This window comes from Ceratotherium simum, chromosome 1, assembly GCF_057802395.1.
Source record: "Ceratotherium simum simum isolate JZ-2026a chromosome 1, ASM5780239v1, whole genome shotgun sequence".
NCBI lineage: Eukaryota > Metazoa > Chordata > Mammalia > Perissodactyla > Rhinocerotidae > Ceratotherium > Ceratotherium simum.
Window position 1 is genome coordinate 60060951 of NC_141900.1, and position 19557 is coordinate 60080507.

The following is a 19557-nucleotide window of genomic DNA, read 5'->3' on the forward strand; positions in this document are numbered from 1 at the left end:
TTTGGCTCACAAATGCTAGAAATTTGCATCTGCCTGCTTGATAATATCCCATTTATTAGCTCCACAGATATTCATTGAGCACCTAGTAGGGTCCCTTTCTGTGGACGAAGGGTTACTAAAACATTTCATGTACTTGTTTTCACAGGGAACTTGTTGCAAAATGGATCATTAAAATCCAGCTACCCCTGTGCCCCAGGTACTACTCACACCTTGTCAGAAAATAGAGGAAACCAAAAATAAAAACACCTTTAACAAGCAAAAAGGCACAGCAACTCCAACAGGATTAGGGCTTAGATATTCCATCCAGGCAGGCCTGAGTTTTTATAACTAATTAGGTGAGGGAAGCTTTGAAACCAGAAATTCCTAAAGCCATAAGAATCCAGTCCAACATGAAACCAGATCCAGAGTTCACCAGGAGAAGGACAAGCCCAAGGTTGAGGTGATTCCAGCAGGTTCTGTGGTCTGTTCCCAGATTCAGTGTAAACATTGTGTTGTGAGTCTGGCTGTGAGACTGTGAGGAAAACACAGCCAACTCCATACGATAGCTTTATTACTCTGTAAAAATTAGGAAGCCAATTGCACACTGGAATCGTGGCATTTCTAGGGTTGGCCAAAGAACCTAAAAAAACATACCTTACCATCTCATTCTCTTTGTTGGTGTGATTTAACGTTCACAAGTGTCCATGGAACACCCTTATCATGAATGTTAGTACAAGCTCTAATCAGACTCAAGATTTCCCCCATCTGTTCATTCATATATAGCAATGGGAACTTCCACTCTCTAAGACTTGAAGAGCTTAAAAAGATTCACTGAAGTTTCTAATTGCAGAGATCCTGAAATGTCTGGTCTTTCAAAAATATTAATAACAAAAATAAATAATGGCAGACAACTTGAAAATAAAATGCTTAAATCCTCTGGTCTCTGAAAAGAGGAGAGGGAATTAAGCTTCGATAAGGCAAGGAAGGGGACTTACATTAAAAACTCCTCATGCTGAGTATGTACAGTTGGCTCTCCGTATCTGCGGGTTTCACATCCGCAGATTCAACTAACTGCGGATCGAAATTCTGCAAATACGGAGGAACTGAATTGAAACCTGCAGATTCAGCAGGTCGACTGTATTCATTGTACTACGCCATTTTATATAAGGGACTTGTGCATCCCCGGATTTTGGTATCCACGGGGGACAACTGTACTGGATGTCTACTGCTTTATTCAATACTCATGTTTTAGATGAAACTGACACTCAGAGAAGGCGAGTGACTTCCTGGAATCACAAAGCTGGTAAATGATAGAACTGAAATGGGAACCCAAGGATGCCCAATTCCAGAGTCCATATTTTCCCCCAGAATTTCATGCACCCAAAGTGCTAGGTACTCATTAATTAGCACAACCAGCTGGCTGTCTTTGAAAAATCTTAAAATTTGGGAAGGATTGGGACACCCAGTCTGGCGAAAACTGTCTATGAATGACAGTGGTCTTCTGACACACGGCTAAGCATGTGAAGCAGGGGGCAAGGCAGGAGGTACAAAGGAGGACCTGAGGTGGTGGGCTGGGTAAGGCTGGCATCAGTTCATTTCCATGCCAGGTTCTACCATCAGGAACTACGTGCCCCGATGAAGGAACCGAGCCAGTCAATGGACAACAAACAATTTAGAGGCTCTTCTCAAAATTCCACTCCTAATCAAATCGTAAAACCTAAAGTCTGGACGCCAAGCTGGGCCACCATGTCCTTAACTGTATTTGATCTTTGTTGTCGGTGTCCAGACCTGAATAAGTACAATATATATGTGCCCTTGATATAAAAACCATAACTTTCAATTTCTGGCGGGCCTTGATGTTCTACATAAAGGAGAGGATGAAGTTGCTTGAGGATTTGATGAGGAAGAAAAATGAAAAAACAGAAGCCAGGGTTGTTGGTAGTGGTAATGTTTGAATTAAAAGTGAAGACACTTGCAGCAGTGTGGCGACACTCCACCAGCCCCAGACAGCTGAAATGCAAGTCACTCCCCCGCTGGACTTGACATGGCAGCATTCAGAATGTCCAGGGTGATTCAGGCAAGAATCAGGTCTTTCTTCTCCCGTGATTATTAAAGTAACCTGTGTCCTTGGGGCCGGCCCCGTGGCTTAGCGGTTAAGTGTGTGCGCTCCGCTACTGGCGGCCGGGATTCGGATCCCAGGCGTGGACCGACGCACCACTTCTCCGGCCATGCTGAGGCGGCGTCCCACATACAGCAACTAGAAGGATGTGCAACTATGACATACAACTATCTAGTGGGGCTTTGGGGTAAAAAAAAAGGAGGAGGATTGGCAATAGATGTTAGCTCAGAGCCAGTCTTCCTCAGCAAAAAGAGGAGGATTAGCATGGATGTTAGCTCAGGGCTGATCTCCCTCACAAAAAATAAATAAATAAATAAAGTAATCTGTGTCCAAGTGTAGGTAATTGTAGAAATTTAGAAAATACTAAAGAGCATAAAAAAGAAAGTAGTACAGATATAATCACTGTTTAACATCTGAGGTATTTCCTTTCAGTATTTTTTCTGAGATATATATCATATGAGATTGAATTCCCTCATCATCAAATGTTTTTTGAAAATACGATTTTGTGGGCCGGCCCCATGGCTTAGCAGTTAAGTGCGCGCTCTCTGATGCTGGCGGCCCGGGTTCGGATCCCGGGCATGCACTGATGCACCGCTTCTCTGGCCGTGCTGAGGCCGTGTCCCACATATAGCAACTAGAAGGATGTGCAACTCGACATGCAACTGTCTGCTGGGGCTTTGGGGGGAAACTAAATAAATAAATCTGAAAATAGGATTTTGATGGCAGATTCTCTTCCATTCCCCTCTTGTTAGAAATTAAGTATTTTCCAATTTGTACTGACTTGAAGTAACGTGATGAACATCCTTGTACATCAATCTTTGCATCCCTGATGATGTGCTTAGAATAAATTTCTAGAATTATGGAGCTAAAGAGTAGGAACATTTTTTAAAGTTCTAATTATTTACTGCCAAGTTGCTATCCAGAAAGGTGGTCAGTTATGCTCCCACCAGGGCTCCTGATGGGACCCTTAGGAGATGCAAGGAGATCAGATCCACTGAGGGAGAGAAGGGCTGCAGGGCCCTTCTTGGGAAAACCCCAAGCTACACACCTGCTTGACTGTGTATCTGGATGTCAGAAGCCAGGCTTTCTTAAGGTAGGTGAAACAATGTTTTTGAAGCAGCAGAAGACTCTTTCAGACAAACTTTGGCGCAGGGGTGGGGGTGGAAGTGGGGGTGGGCTCTGTTTTCTATTTTTTAAAAGAAAAGTAGCAAATGCCTTTAATCCTAGCCACTCTAATACAAAAATCATCAAAGGAAAAAAACCTCAAAGCACTTGAACCCATCTTTTAACCTATTCTCAGTTATAAGGTTGGGGAGTCCTCTCTCTTTTGCCTAAAGTCAGAAGAAAAGTGTGAGCAGCGCCAAAGCGGACGCGATCATTCGTTCCCGGCCTGGAATGCGTCTGGGAAGACTCCAAAAGAATGAATCATGCTGCTGCTTGGGGTTCCGGTGGTCAGAGGGGAGCCCACACTGTCCTCTTCCCTCTATCTCTTTATCCTCAAAGTATCTAGTATGTCCAAGACCTGTGCTGGGTGCTGAGGAGGGATCTATGAACTGTAAGCACCCTTGGGGTAATAAGATAGTAAGTGCTCTGCCAGGAGTATGAACAAAGCATGTGCAAAGGTCAGAGGATAGAACTTTAGTCTATGAGTGGGGAGTCAGTCTGGGAAACTGGTAAGGGCTTCCTAGAGGAGGTGGCATTTGAGCTGTGCCTTGAGACATGAGGGGAATTAAAATGAGAGGTACTGATGGAGAGAGGAGGGGAAAGGGGGCATCCTAGGCAAAGGAATTCATAGGGGAAACAACACAGAGACTTAGCAGTACTGCTGGGCCCCTCTCCCCTACCCTACTCAGCATGAAGTCTCTCAGAAGTCAGATTCTCATCTCCTTTCAGTTCTACAAATGCCAATGAAATGGTGAGAAGGGCTGATCCTGAGTCAGGGTCCACTGACTCACTGGTTAGAGACTCCCTGCCAGCAGGGGGAGGGAATGAGACGAGTCTGAAGTCAGCCCTGGGAATAAACAACAAGATGGCAGCACTTCTGGATTCTGCCTGACTCCACAGCACACCAGCTCATAACTCTCTCCTCTCACCAACACCCAATCCAACAGTCATGCAGTAAATGAGATGAAATTAATATCCTAGAGAATACCACTGCCTTTCGGCCAGTAACTTCCCAGCAGAAAGAGTCAAACTGAAGCTTTAGGGAACATACCATGCTCATCTCAAGCACTTGGTTAGAAGTAGTTACATGCTTCTTCTTGTCCCATGTATCATTCCTTGGCATTCTGGCCCAGAAAAGGAAACTCACACTTCTCTCATGGAAATCAAGACCACTAATTGTCACCCATGTCATTTGTCAGTTAGGGGTTCTGAAGCAGGCAGCCTTTGTGGCCCAAGGTTCACTCAATTTTCTCTTGGCCTTAGATGGAGAAAGAACACTCAAAAAACCTCCTATCAGTCCAGATATAGACAGCTGCAGGAGGAAACTGCTGGAAACCCAAGAAAAATGAGAGCAAGAGAGTAAAACAATAATAACAAGAACACAGAAATGACTAGAGGAAAAGGATGTAAAACAGAATGAAGCTAGAGGTGGGAAAGAGAGAATGCCTCATCCTCTTCAGCCAGAACAAAGGATGTAGCTTATATTGCCTTTTATTGGTCATCCTCAGTCCAGGTCATTACTTTGCTCCCTCTTTTAAGACACAGCTGATGTGCAAGGCACCCCTCACACAGCGTTCAGACACTTGAGAGAAGGCAGCGCTGCCGCAGGGCACGGGGTGTGGCCAGCTGAGGGAAGCTCGGGGGAACTGCATCCGAGGCAGGCAGGGTACGATGTAGCGTTCTCTAACTGTCTCTAATTTGAAATGGAAAAATCTGTTTCTGCAGTGCAGAGTGGCCCTCTGGAAAAATGAGCTTGTCTCACCAGCCCTTGGGTTTCTGGCACTAGTGGTGACAATTTAGTAGCTTCTCCTCCTCTCCCACTTCCCTGCCTTTGACACACAGAAACGTCCGTGGGCATCTCGAGGCATATTCTGACCACACAGCTCTTTAGGGTGCCTGGAGGGGATTCTCACATCTCCATCCTGGGTTTTCATTTCAGTTTAAACAAAGAGCATCTGGACTTTATGGTAAAATATAAGTAGTATATACAGTAGGTGAAACTTCAGGCCACTGACCTTGTGATACATTTGTGTTTCACGCTTTTATATCAGTAGCAGGTATACAAAGTATTGAAATAGATTTTTTGTAGTGTTCAGAGACACATATTTAAGAAGGAGCAATATAAGTGCTTAACGCTATCACCCATTTTTCAAGTCTTTTTAAAAAACAGTCAATCTGCTCAGCCATGGGGAAATTAGCATATCATCAAATGTACCAGGTATGTTTCTGATTTGTATATTTCTGTCTCACAGTTGGATTTTGAAGGGCTGCTAATACCTCCTGGAAAAGTTTGCAATTTTTTTTTTCTTTTTTGTGAGGAAGATTAGCCCTGAGCTAACATCCGATGCCAATCCTCCTCCTTTTGCTGAGGAAGACTGGCACTGGGCTAACATCCATGCCTATCCTCCTCTACTTTATATGGGATGCTGCCACAGCATGGCTTGACAAGCAGTGCGTCCGTGCGCGCCTGGGATCAGAATCTGTGAACCCTGGGCTGCCGAAGTGGAGTGCACACACTTAACCGCTGTGCCACCAGGCCAGCCACAGCAAATTTGTTCTTTAAAGTGCCCTTGGGACCCACACTTGAATGTTGTGGGTGTTTCTCATTGTTCTGTCCCTTTGAGTTTTCTTAATAGAAAATTTAGTGCCCCCAGCTGCCCATGACATCCAGAGTCAGGCCCTCAGAGACACAGTTCTGTGCCATCTACAGACAGGACGCTGAAGCCGAAGTGAGTAGATTGGTGAGAAAAATATCAAAGCCCCTTTTTCCCCTGATCTCCCTTCATGCCAGTGCTGGGAAGGGAGCAAGAACTTCCTCAGCTGGCAGCTAAATATCCTACAATGTTTTCCAAAAGGGCTCTTTGAGCCATCTGCTGGCTTTTAAGACTTCAAAGTGGTCTTCTGTGAGCCTCCTGGAGAGCCAGCCACTGGGGAAGGTGTTTGGCAAATAAATAGATGACACGTTTGATATTCTGACAGGCCCCTGATATGACACGAATTTGAAGAATATCCAAGACATGGTCCTCCTACTAAAAATCTCTTTTGACCTACAGTTCCCACACAGGTCAGCGAAGGGGAAAACCCCAAACACCCAGGAACCAGGGGCCAGCATTGACCTGAGGCAGCCTGTGCCCAGGCAGGGGTCTCAGTGAGGACCACGTGCACTCAGTTGGCATAGGAGAGGGAAGTATCTGTATGCTCTCTTCAGAAGCAAGAAGAGGCTGCTATCTGACGTGGGACTTGCCCTTTTCCATGCAGTTATGCCAAGCGAGGTGGTACTTTTACCTTGTATCTCTTTTTACATCCAGGAACCGGGCAGGCAAAAGGCTTCTCTTCCCCTCCATTCATGCACATGGAGCTGAGGATGGCTTCAGAGCTGATGGCGCTCTCTGTGGTCCAGGACTCATCGCTGTCCGACTCCTCGTAATCCACCTCCTCCTCGTCGTACTCACTGCCTGCGGGGCCAGAGAAGTGCAAGGAGTGTCAGGAGCAGTCACCTCCCCATAGTTCCCTCCGGCCACCCCCAGGACAAGAGGAATGGCAGTGATAGGACGGGGCAGCCCCTACTGCCCTGAGAGAGGGCATTTCAGGCACAAAGGGATTGCAAAGGCATATGGTCCCTAAGACAGCCCTGGGGGGAATATACATGCATTCTCACCTATGGGACCAGGTTAAGGGCTTCCTGACAATTCATGGCTAGGAATTAGCTGAGCAAGAACTTGAACTAGATTCTGTGGCAGGCAAGTCTGATTGCAGAGGTGTTGGGAAGGCTCCAAAACCAAAAAAATAACCAATGACAAGACACTCCCTACCCCAACACACACACACACACACACACACACACACACACACACACACACACACACACACACACACACACACACACACACACACAGCTATACCCGACATTCCAGTGAATAGAATTCTGTCTCCTTAGTTTTATGCTTTATGGGCCTAGTAAATGCAAAAATCTGTGGGAGGGGTTACATTTTATACTTATTAGGTATTTACACTTCAATGGGAATTTCAGATCTTTTTCTTTATAGATTGAGCTGGGAAGACCATAGCAAAATTTGCAACTAAAAGGGATTTACCCCAAGATAGGGAGGCAGGAAGGAACACCTGGGGCTCTGAGGATGCTGAGCTCTCTCGGTGTCAGGATGCAGATCCAGCTCGTGGAAGACCAGACAATGCCCACCACACCTGTCCCCAGGGAATGGCACCTGCCCACCCGAACATCCCCTGGGAGGGAGGGCTGACCCACCAGTCAGACAGCTCAGACAGGAGGGGGCATTCCCTTGTATTCCGAGGTTAAGAGCTCTGCTCAGAATTGAATTAAAAATCTACTTCCCTGAGTTCTGCTCAGGACGACGCGGATGGAGAACCACTTCAACAAGCAGCCCCTTTTTTAATGAGGCCCAAAGCCATTTATTTTGAGCTTTTGCACAATACAACCCTGAAGAACATAATTCTACAGATCATAAACAGTGTAAAATAATATGTTGACAAGTCCTAATGCATTTACAAGCCCCGTGGAATAAATAGGAATTATAGCACAACATTAATAAGAATTATATGGTAGCAATTACAGTTGTGAAATGCATCCCCCAGGTGTGAGGCTAAATTGCACCAGGGGCCTGCCTGGGTGCTCCATGGGCTCACTCTGCTACATCAATTATTTCAACACCAAATATTGGCACTTTTATTGGGTTTCATTTTAATAGGCATTAATAAGATTGTTTGAAGAGCCAGTTGAGCCAGGAACAAGGATGCCAACATCTGAGGCTAACAGTTAAAAGGATGCAGGAAGGAAGGAAGGGACCTCAGGTTGATTGAGTGCCTCTTATGCGTCAAGCATGTTAGATGCATTATCTCATTTAATCCTCCAGTGACCCTGTGAGGTGGGGATGACTGATACTTTCATCAACATGAGGAAACTGAGCCCAGCCTATGCATTCTCAATTAGCCTTTAAGGGACGTCACTTTTTCCCACAAAGCTTCCCGGCCCCCACACCAGCAGCTCTCTGAGGGGTCCCTCTCAACCTCCTTTGCATTGCTGGTTCTTCACCATCTCCCACTCAGACGGAATTCAGAGCAGTCTGTTTTGAAGCCTGTTTAGAAACTCTCGGGTGATGCAGAAAAAACAGTTCGGCAAATGTGAGGCTTTGGAATTAAACGTGGGTTTTCGTAAGCCCCCTGTACCTGGCCGCAGGCCCCGGAAATAAGAGACCCAGTGTGGAAATGCTCGGAGGAGACTACGCAGGGGTACTGCTCTGCCTCGTCTCTGAGTCTGTCCGTGAGCAAATCTCGAAATCTGTTTTTAAGGAGGGCGTTATTTAGGACATTTGACGCTTAAACTAATGCCACATGCTGGTGTCCTTGAGATTGCGTGTTAGAGAACCATCAATGTTATCGCGTGAAGCTCCTCCAGCGGGACTTCGAGAGCCAGGATGACTAATTTCCCCATCTAATTAGGCTAATCTGTTAACCTGAATACCAGGACCCACACAACATTTACAACTGGAGGGAGCCTCAGACCAAGTGAGGGTTTAATGAAGCCCAGCAGAAGACAGAACTGCAAAACTCCCCCGGGTCAAAAGGGGTTGATGCCGTGGACACAGTGTCGAGAAACCACGCAACATCCAGCCCCAAGGGGGTCAGGTAGGGGGACCACACAATTTATCATCCAAGTCAGGATGCCTTCGAGAGTGAAAGCCAGCGCTGGGACGACAGGCGTAAACTGGTACTCTCCTTGGCTAACTGGGTCACACACACACCCTAGTCATCGGTACACCACAAGGTTCTTTGCGTGCTTTGTGAAACTAACCGTCTCCTTTGGATGGGGATCAAGAAGGACCTGGCGATACTTAATTCTGTCCTATAAGAAAGAAGAGCAGTGCACAGACCTGGTTCATGTGGCTGGGCATGTCAGCTGAGTGACAAGCTACTTGGCCTCTACTTTCTCTTCTGTGAAATGGGTAGTAATCTCTTCCTTGCAGTTTAAGGATTAGAATTGACACCTGGCACAGGAGGACTTGACATAGTAAGTGCTCAAAGCATGGAAGACAGTGTAAGTAATGTCATTTTTTAAACAATATTACATACAAAAGAATATTATTTTTAGAAAAGCCTGTCGTGAAACCAAACAAAATTAAGATAATTCTGAAAGGTTGGGGAATCTCCACTAGAAAAAATGTAAGAGGGCCTCCGTATCGAGAGAGGTACAGCGTTTGCTTTGGACTTCTCAATGCAGGTGGAGCCGAGTGCCTGCCCGTGGACTGTAAGGCCGTGGGGACCAGGCTGGGAGCCCGGTGAGCCTTGGCGCTGCCACTGACAAGCTGTGTGACCCGAGCAAGTGATGTCACCCTGAGCTCGAGACTCCTTTTCTGTAAAATGGGCTAATAATGCTACCACCTCTTAAGGTTATTGTGAAGAGTAACAGAGGTCCTGTTTTTAAAAATACTTATTAGAACACTGCTTGGCCTATGGTAAGCATTAAAGGAGTATTTGGTAAATAAAGGAGCAAAATGTCAGCTGAGCAGTTTCCTTATTCCCTCCACTGTTCCCTTGCTCTCTCTTGAGGGTATTCACTTTTTTAAAACAGAGGAATGTGTGTGGGATCTCCTGTTGCTTACATTACTGTACCCCAAATGTTACCCTGTCGTCAAACAGGAGAACTGTCAACAGCAGGGAGGCAGGTCCTGTTTCTCAGCTGCCATCTTTCATTCACAGTCAGAAGGCCCGCGGCAGGTAGACAGGCTGCAGTTGTTCCAAAAAGTCACATGCTCAGACGCTGGCACCTGCTTGGTGCTAACATCTGGAAAACTTGCCAGCCGGTCCGCAGTGTCCTGCAGACATCTGAGGCCAAAAACACAACTGCCCTTGGTCTCCTTTCAGACATCCCTGAACTCTAGGAAGAACTAACCTAAAACTAAAGGTACGTCTTTAGTTACAAAAACATCTGGGCCAACCCTCTCTGCTTTATGAATTTTCTCATGTCTTTCCAAGGAGAAAAATAAACCCCAACCTGGTTCATTTTCAATCTCTGCTTCATTTGCTGTCTTCAGAGCTAAGTTCAGAATGAACGAATTCCCAGCAGTTTCCAGACCTTTGCTAGAGAATTCCCCCCCTCCCCAACCCATTAAGGGAAAGCAGGATGGAGCAAGGCTGGTTCTCCTAGCAGTGGCCTCCCAACTTTTTGGTCCAACATCCCAGTCAAACAAAAATTGTGAGCACTGCTCCCTGAGCATGAGTGTGTGTGAATATATTTATTATAAATAACATATATGTATTAATGCATTACTGTATAAAACATATGCAAATAGAAGGATGAGGATAAAATACATATAAATAGGTTAATAAATATATGTATTAATTGTAACAGATATTTTGCTAAGTAAGTGTAAAGATTTCATATCTCCTTCTTCTACCTCACAGACCATCTTGTGCACCCACTGTGGGGCCCACTGCCCTCCAGGTCAGCTGGAGGGGTCAACGGGACACATCACAGCCAGCTTCCAGGCCATTAGACTGAAATGAGGCTTTGGACTGTTCTAGGGGAGAAGGAGGGGGCATTCAGGAATGGATACATTCATTCATTCACACAGCAAACAGTTATCCAACCCTGATCATGAGTGGACTGGGTGATATCAGGTCCTGCCTAAACCCCACCCTATATGCCTAGAAGAGCAGGAGCCCGGCTCCAAGCCAGGAGACAGATGACAAGGAAATAAGAGGAGCTTCTTCTGAGCCCTCACCATCCAGAATCCAAAAATGTTAATTTCTGCATAATTCTCTAAACAAAAATTAGAAAAAGTATTTCCTCGATGTAAAAGAAGAAAACAACCCCCAACACCCTATCTATAGTTGTAAGTAATTGGGACAGGGAGATGGGGGGAAAGGACTTTGGAGCACGTGAGTCACAGAAGAATCTACCCCGCTGGGGCCCAGAGCGGGTGTCTTGGGACAGGCTGGCAGGTGTCCTCCAGGGCCGCTCTCCTAGCAAGCTCTGTTGGAGAACCCTGGGTCTGGAGTCAGAATTTTGCAACTAGAAGGAACTTACAGGTCCCTGAAGCCCACACTCATTGTAATGTCTCAGAAGTTAGAGGGTGGTCAGCAGTCTGCCCAGGGGGCATTCTTTCTTCAGGGCTACTTGGCTTAGGATTCTAAGCAGGAAAAGGCTACGCTATGGTGCACACCCATTCATCTTCATCTCCTCTTTGTCCTCCCCGCCCCCCCCGCCCCATTCTCATCCTTTCCTTTCTGCACGTCAGCCCCAAATCTTGGCAAACACCCACTGAAAGAGACGGGGTGCTCAAACACAAAACAGAAAAAACCCTGCTAGATACCAACACCCCCTCCTCATGCTTAATGTCTTGAAGGGTCTAGAGGAAAGCTTTCTCACAACTAAAGAGAAGCCTGCAGACCTTAATTAAGAAAAACAGATGAAAACCTCACGGATGAGGCTTCCTTAGGCAATGGTGGCTCGTTTAGTGGCTTCCAGAGCACGACCCTTTCCTCTGGGTTGTGACACTTGGGGAAGCTGACAGCGCAGGGAAACAAACCATGAAGATATTTCCCCTGTATTTTAAAACAAAGATGGACTGACTAGATCCGATTTCCAATTCTGATGGGCCTGTTCTCTATTAGAAAAGAAGGCCCTCAAAGATCTGCATCTCAAAAGGGGCCCCCGAGGAGGACACAAAGGACGGGCTGCTGGGATGCTGGGTGAACACCCAGTGGAGATTAGCGGAGCGATCTCCTTGTTTGGATGGTTATTATTTTTCCTGATGCTCTGGCTACAAAGTTCCACAGTTTTGAGGATCTGTCCCAGTCCTAGTTCTCTCACAAGGCTGGTAATTTTTAGGGCACCAATGGGCAGAATATGAAGATTTTAGGAACGTCTAGATGGCATGATAGCCAAAATGCCTGTTTTTTGATTTGGCCTCCTTTTGCTTTAAGTCAATTGCTTCTTAAATTCTAGCACTTACCTCTATTCCTAAACCTACCTGTGCTTCCTAGGATTTCTTAATAAAAGCTGGAGCTGCCTAAGAATGAGCAAATGTTGTTTTCCACATGCACATCTGGAAGCAGAAGGAGTTGAGAGATGCCTCTGCCATTAGGTTTGGGGTGCCTCCTATGAGCCTGGCGCTAGGAGAGGTGCTTTCCATATAACCAACCTTTGTTTCCCCAATTTAACAGAGGGGAAAGCTGGGGTTCAGGAGGGGAGGGATGTGCTGAAGGTCACCTGGCTAGAAACAGGCATACTAGACTGGTACCTGAGTCTTTGGTTCCAAAGTCTGTGCTCCTTTATTTTCAAATTGAATGTCCCCTGTATGAGGGAGACAAAGATGTGGTCCACAAAGCGAAGCCCTGGAAACACTGGGGAGGGAGGCAAAGGGACACACGGCATGGAGTTGCTCACAGTGGTACGTGGGGTGGGCAAATAGCACGTGAGAAGCAGGGGGCTCTGCCTTACACAGCCAAGTGGTGGGACCTGGCCCTCCTGGGGCAGGTACAGTCCAGTCTTTCAAAGAAGAGCCAAATGAGTTGTTTTTTTCAGGCTTAGTCTTTTCTTGGTCTTAGATGTTATTAATCAATTTCAAAAGGACACCAGTGTTAGAGTTTCTACAAGAAATGTAATTTTGCCTTGTACTGTCACATGTAAAAATTGGCTGCCACTAATCTTTCTTGGGTTGGATTTTCTGTTCTCCATGGTTTCACAACCCCCACTGTGGGGGCCTGAGGCAGGCAGGACAGAGCCGAGAGAGGGCTTGGGTAGCCCCAAGAGCTCATTTCAGCATTTCAGTTAGGGAAATGAGCAAAACCTAGTAGATAGGATTTCATGATGAGACAATTACATTCCACAGGACTATGAAAAAATTCCTACTGGTCCTCAGCAAAGGAAGTAAAACTCAGAGTTGGTTTCACGAATCACATGAAAAAACAAGCTGGTCCGGAGCCCCTGTACACATATACACACACATTCACCCACCTGGACCGAGCCCACAGCCCCGCCCAGGAGCCCGGCTGAGTGCTTCTGCCGAGCTCACTCTCACTCGCCACAGAACCATTTCAACTCTTATCCACTCCTCTCAAACCTCTGCCCTCACTGCCCCTTGCTCACCCCTTTACTCTATGCAGACGGCCCGCGATCCATTTTAGCACCCATGGCGTTCTCATTCTTCGTATTCATCAACATAAAATAGTGACATACAGATAGATAAAAATAAGTCAACCTTTTCCAGAAACCCAATACACCACAGTTTTCTTATAAGGCAGATCATTAATATTCATGCAAAAGTGGTAACTGCAGTGACAGCAAATTAAAACTCTTCTGGGGTGTCAAATTCTGGCAAATACGTTAGCGCAGAGTTGCCTTTCTGTCTTATAGATTTATCATTGTAAATGAGCTTTAGTTGGTACTGACCCACTTTATATGAGCTGAAGCTACAATAGTCTAAATGAATTGGCAACATATGATTACGATGATGGAAGACACACTAATGGCTCTGGGGACCATGCGCCAAGCCTCAAAAATTCTTGACCTCCTTGCTCCTGGCCTCATTCCTGGAACGTCATTCTCTCCCATCTCCTCCTTAATTCTGGAAGGTCCTGGTTCTCCAAGCCAGAAGTAATCTCTCCCTCATAGGACTCAACACTTTCTAACAGATTTGGAGGCTCTCAGTCATTATCTTTGATAATGGCCTCAGCGCCCAGGGCAGGGCCTGCACCTAAGGAGCCAATGGACATGTGTTTGTTGAATGAATAAGGGAATACACTTCACAGATTTTAGTGGTGGAAAGGGATCCAAGATTACAGGGCCTCCACTCTTGACCTCCTACAGTCATAAAGTAAATTAGATTATCTCACTTGCCTGCTTAAAACCTCGGATGGCTTCCCATAGCAAGGAGCAACCCAATGCCTTATCATGACCTTACTCCACATCATAGATGCTTGGATCTTTAATAGCTGAAGGACTTTTTTGTTTTGATAAGAAAACTTAAGAACTATTGGTACTTGGTTTAGTGCTAAATTTTTACACCTATAAATCTATTTAACAAATATTTCTAAATATTCAGATACTATTAAATAAATAAATCAAAACATAATTTTTAAAATAAAATGCTCTTATACATTTAAGTGTTAATTACAAACTTCTACAGAGGTCAAATTGTACGGATTTCAACACAATTATGCCAACCTTACCACGTAAGTAGTTAAGCTTTAAAATAACTTAAAAACAGATAAATCATACAAATGATCACAATGACTACACAACCTACATTTAACCTATCACACAAGTTGGTCCTATAGATCTGATTTATTTTTTCATTATTTCCATCCTTAGCTTTGACCTTCCTTGTGTTACAAGAATCTGGCAAGACCTAAAGGAAACAGGAGCTGATCTCAGCCCTCAGAAGGCTGTTGCTGACTGACTGACTCTTGGTAAGGACAGTCAGGACAAGATGATTCAGGAGTGAGCCTGCATCTCACAGGCTGGACTCTTGGGTTTTTTATTCACAGTTCGTTTGTTCCATAAATGGGATTTTTTAGTCCATGTCTTCCTTGCCACATCACGTCTTCAATATAATTACTAGGGCCATTGGCAATCGCATCTCCCAGGGGACAAGCGATTCCTTCTTGGGGCACTCAGCTCTTCCCGCATCTTGCAGCCCACTCTCGCTCAGGCCCTCCTTCCACCTGTTGTGACCAGGGTGCTGGCTGGTCTTCCCTACACTTGCCTCAGTTCCTACTTTGCCTGCACAAGTCCCTGCCAATCTGCTAACAGAGGTGGAGAAAAAGAACACCCATATTTTATAAACAGACATCTGCTTTACAGAAGAACACAACCCCCACCTATGCCAATGCTTTCTGATGTGGCAAAATTTACAGAAAAGTAAATACATCCTATTATTTTCACCGTTCTTGTATTATAGCTACTTTTTGGCACACTTTATATTAACTTTTCTATGTTGAGTATCATTTTGGACTCATTGATTTTCAGATTCAATTAATTACCAGTCATTATCATACTCTGACGCTTAAATTACCACAACGAGGCCAGTGGAAGCCCCTTTAGGTAGTCTCCTTTGCCCCTTCAGTATTTCTCATTATTTTTTAATTTAAATTTTGTTCTCTTTAATCAGTTATCATTGTACAGAGTAAAAAGACAGATAGTTCTATGAGGCTTATAACAAAAAAGAGGAGTCCCCTGTCCTCCCCTCCCCTCTCCCCCATGGCAACCACTTACAAGTCTTTTACCTGAAATTTGCCTCCCTATTTCTAAATAACATGCTTCTATTGCTATTTTTTTTTCCCCTGGGAAAGATTAACCCTGAGCTGACATCTGTTGCCAATCTTCCTCTCTCTTTTTTCTCTCCCCCTGCAAAGTCCCAGTACATAGTTGTATATTCTAGTTGTAAGCCCTTCTAGTTCTTTTATGTGAGCCACTGCCACAGCATGGCTACTGACAGACAAGAGGTGTGGTTCCATGCCCAGGAACTGAACCCAGGCCGCTGAAGTGGAGCACGCTGAACTTTAACCGCTAGGCCATCAGGGCTGGCTCTCTACTGCTACTTTTTGATGTTCAGTTTTGGATATCTATTGACTTCCTATTACGCGAGATAAGAATTCTCATCTTTAACATATTTTCCAACCATTCTCCCACACCCTCCCTCCTCCTAGTAGAATTTCATTATAACATTTGGTGTCATTAGTCTTCAATGTTTGACACATTTTTGTTGTCCTTGGAGTCAACATACACCATTTCCCCAGCCTATGTGGTTGTCGTCATCTCTCTCAACTGCATCCTCCTTCTCATCACGATCATCATCATCATAAGGGCAGCTGACACCTATTTGGGGCTCCCCAAGTGCCGGGCACAGTTCTAGGCACTGTGCATCTGTTAACTCATTTAAACGTCACAATAACTCTGTGAGGTTGGTACTATGATTATTTTCATTGTACATAAAATGGAAGCTCAGAAAGGCAAAGTGACTTGTCAGAGGTCACAAAGCTCTTCCATGGCAGACCAAGGGTTCTAATCTAGTATATCATACTGCTTACTTGAATTCATCCCAAACTCTCCACTGGAAGTGTAAATCTCTCAATATGTTTAAACCATCAGGTATTCAGTTTTATTTCTCCTTACTTCTCTTTCTCCCCGCCTCCTTCCTTCCTTCCTTTTTTGCCTGAGACACACTCTCCTGCTGCCGTCCACCCTCTTGCCAAGTCTGGACCATTTGTCTTCCAGGCCTGCTGCACAGCTGTCACCTGGGGATTTCCCTTCACCACCACTCCAGGAATTCCCTTTGCCTCTCCCCATCGCGGGGGGTGACCCCTTTTTTGTAGAGTCCATGTCTTCCTCTTTCTTTGCTTATTTCTTGTTTGGGTCATGGGAGGTAAAATTTTGAGTCCTCAAATGTCTGAAAATGTCTTTAATCTATCCTCACACTTGATTATAGCCTCTGAAGTTGATGACCGTTTTCCCTCAGGATTTTGAAAGCATTGCTCTAGTGTTTTCTTGCTTCTTGGAGTGCTGCTGAGAAGTCCCTTGCCACGCTGGCTCCTTATTCTCAGAATGTGTTCCCCCTCTTGGGAGACTTAGGAGCTTTTCTTGTCTCCTTGTCCCCTACATTCAGAGGTGTCTGTTACTCCAATTCTTTTTTAAAAAATACAAAGCTTTATTGAGACATAATTCATATATAACTCATCCACTTCAAGCCTACAATTTGATGGTTTTTACTATATTCACAGAGTAGTGCAGCCATCACCATAATCAATTTTAGAACATTTTCATCACCCCAAAGAGAAACCATGTACCTGTGATGTAGCTCCAATTCTTAAGGCTTTCTGGGATTCTTTGGTATGGAACTGCTTGCTTCTGAGCTCACCCAGTCAGCTCAGGTTCTCACTTTTTCTAGCCTGCTAATAAGTCAGCCACCTCTTAGCCATTTGCTTTCTAGCTTCCCCCCTTGGTTGCTGCTGCCTGACTTAAGACTTCTAAACCTCACTTTCTGTCACTTTAGGTGCATGTGTGTGTTCAGACTGCCATCTTTAACTGGGTTTCCTGGCTGCTTTGAAAACATCCTTCTTTCTGTCTTCCTGGCAACAACAAAAGCCCCAGGCCTGTCCTAGATTTCTCCTGCCCCAAAACATCCTACTTTCCTTTCAACAGAGGACAGCACAGAGACCCAAGTCCAGGTGCTGGTAGTGGGTGTCAGACTGTCCCACACCAGGGCCAGTGCTGGGTCATTGCTGCTGGACCATCAGAGGGACAGAGCTGGAAGGACTTATCTTTATGATCATGGGTTCATGACTGACACTTCCAATTTAACTCTCACATTAAGGAATCCCTTAAAGTGTTGTTCAAAATACAGATTTAAATAGATTTTCTCTGCAATATAGCTACTTCCCTGGTCTATCATTTTCCTTCCTTCTCTTTTATGACGATTGCCTCCTTGTCCACCATGCTGGCGTCACTTCAGTGACATCACGGTCCACACTCTGAGTTAGAGGCCACGTGTCTGTAAAATGCTGAGCTGGTTCCCTCCAGGGCCTTTTCCCTGTGTCCCTCTCCTTGGACACTCTTCTGCAGCTTTTCTCATGGTTGGCTCCTCCTCAGAATCCAGGTCTCAGCTGAAACGTCACCTCCTCAGAGAGGCCAGCCCTAATCACCCGCCTATTGAAATAGCCCGTCCTTTCTATGCACAATCTCCGCCCCCTGGGTACCCTCCTCACAGCACTTCAAACTTTCTAACTGATCTCGTTTTCGTCTTTGTCATCTTCCACCCCCACAAGAATGCAAGCTCCACATCACTGAATTCCTGGTGTCCCTCAACGTGTCTGGCCCACAGCGGGCACTCAGTATATATTTCCCGAACAAACAAGTGGAAGGTAAGGGCAACATCAGGCCTACAGACACTGCCTTCCAACTCTACGATGTTGCTACTTGGGGGAACCGGACAAGTGATGAAGGCATAGTGAAGAGACGATAATTTTAGATATCTGAGATTCAGGTTCTGCCACTTAATGGCAAATGAGATGTCTAAGTCCAACTCTCTGTCACCTTTCTCTGTGTTGATTTTTGACAAAGAAGTGAAAATCACGAGTCGATGAAAAGGTTACAGGCAGCCGCACTTCCCACTAGTACACTGACAAAAAGGGGAGCGCTGGGAGAATGCTGAGACTGCCCCCCTACAAACCTGCCAGGTTGTAAACAGAGCACGGACTCAGCCGGGATTGCACAGCCCTAACAGCCACCTGGCCACCGTGATGTGACTGTTGTCACTGTGAGGGCTAAGGTTTGCACGGAGGAGGCTGTGACTTTCCTCCTGGCTCCTTCATCCTCTGTCAGGGAAGTGGGGAAGGATGTCACTCTAACTCAATGGCCTGTGACTTCATCTGAGGTCAAGATCAAGGCTATGGAAATCAGCATCATCTAAAAATTGGAAATTCAGGTTTTAAATCGATCCCACAAAGCAAGAGTAAGAAATTCTGTATTTGAATAGGCACACTCTCAGAAAAAGATGAGAAGAAATCAACACCTAGAAAAAACTGGCCTCTTTCTCATTAACCCTATATTGTTATGCCTCTTAATCCTTTTCTTCTTTTCTCTTTGAGACTTCAAAGAAGCTCTCTCTACTTTTCTCTCACCTACTCAGTTTGGAGTCACACCCCATGGCTTGTCCTCACTACTCTGCACTTTTGCACTTTGGTTTCCTCATCCTCGCACCCCCTCCCCACACACACAGCAGGAGTCCTCTCACCAGTGAGGGCTCCAGCTGGGAGTACTTCTCTCGGTAGCCAATTTCCCAGCTCTCCATCTTGGTTAGAGAAGAAAGAAACTGCCTTGAAAGCACAAGAAAATACCATCTCCTTTATTGTTTCCACATCTTCACTATTTTTCAGGAAAAAATGAGCAGTAAGAAATGACGTCTCTTCAGGACAGCACGGATTTCAGCGACATCCCCCATTTCTCCTCCCAGTCATCAGTTCTTGTACCTCTGGGGGAGATCAAAACGACTCCTTTCCCTCTAGCCTCCTGGCGTCTGCTCAGGATTCCTGGATATTTAACATAAAGAATTCCCGTGGCAATCGGCAACGCTGAAGACCTACTTCCAATGCAGAGTCCTAGAGTTTTCAAACTGCAGACTGTGACCCATAACTGGGTCATGAAATCAATTCAGTAGGGCACGACTAGCATTTAAAAGAATAAAAGGACAGAATGGAAGAGAAAGTATCGGAGAGAAAGATGTGTTGGTAAAACTTTTTTCAGGTGTGTGTCTCAATGT

At 45.4% G+C, this 19557-nt stretch overlaps 1 protein-coding gene across 2 annotated transcripts in view; it reads right to left on the reverse strand.

Annotated features, from left to right (window-relative positions):
* The window catches only part of JAZF1 (JAZF zinc finger 1), a 374269-nt gene that overhangs the window by 55732 nt on the left and 298980 nt on the right, over positions 1-19557 (reverse strand). For both annotated transcript variants that reach the window (XM_087429126.1, XM_004418882.3), the window contains exon 4: positions 6548-6717. In XM_087429126.1, the coding sequence (XP_087285252.1) occupies positions 6548-6717 (170 nt within the window). The remainder of the gene's footprint in view (positions 1-6547; positions 6718-19557) is intronic.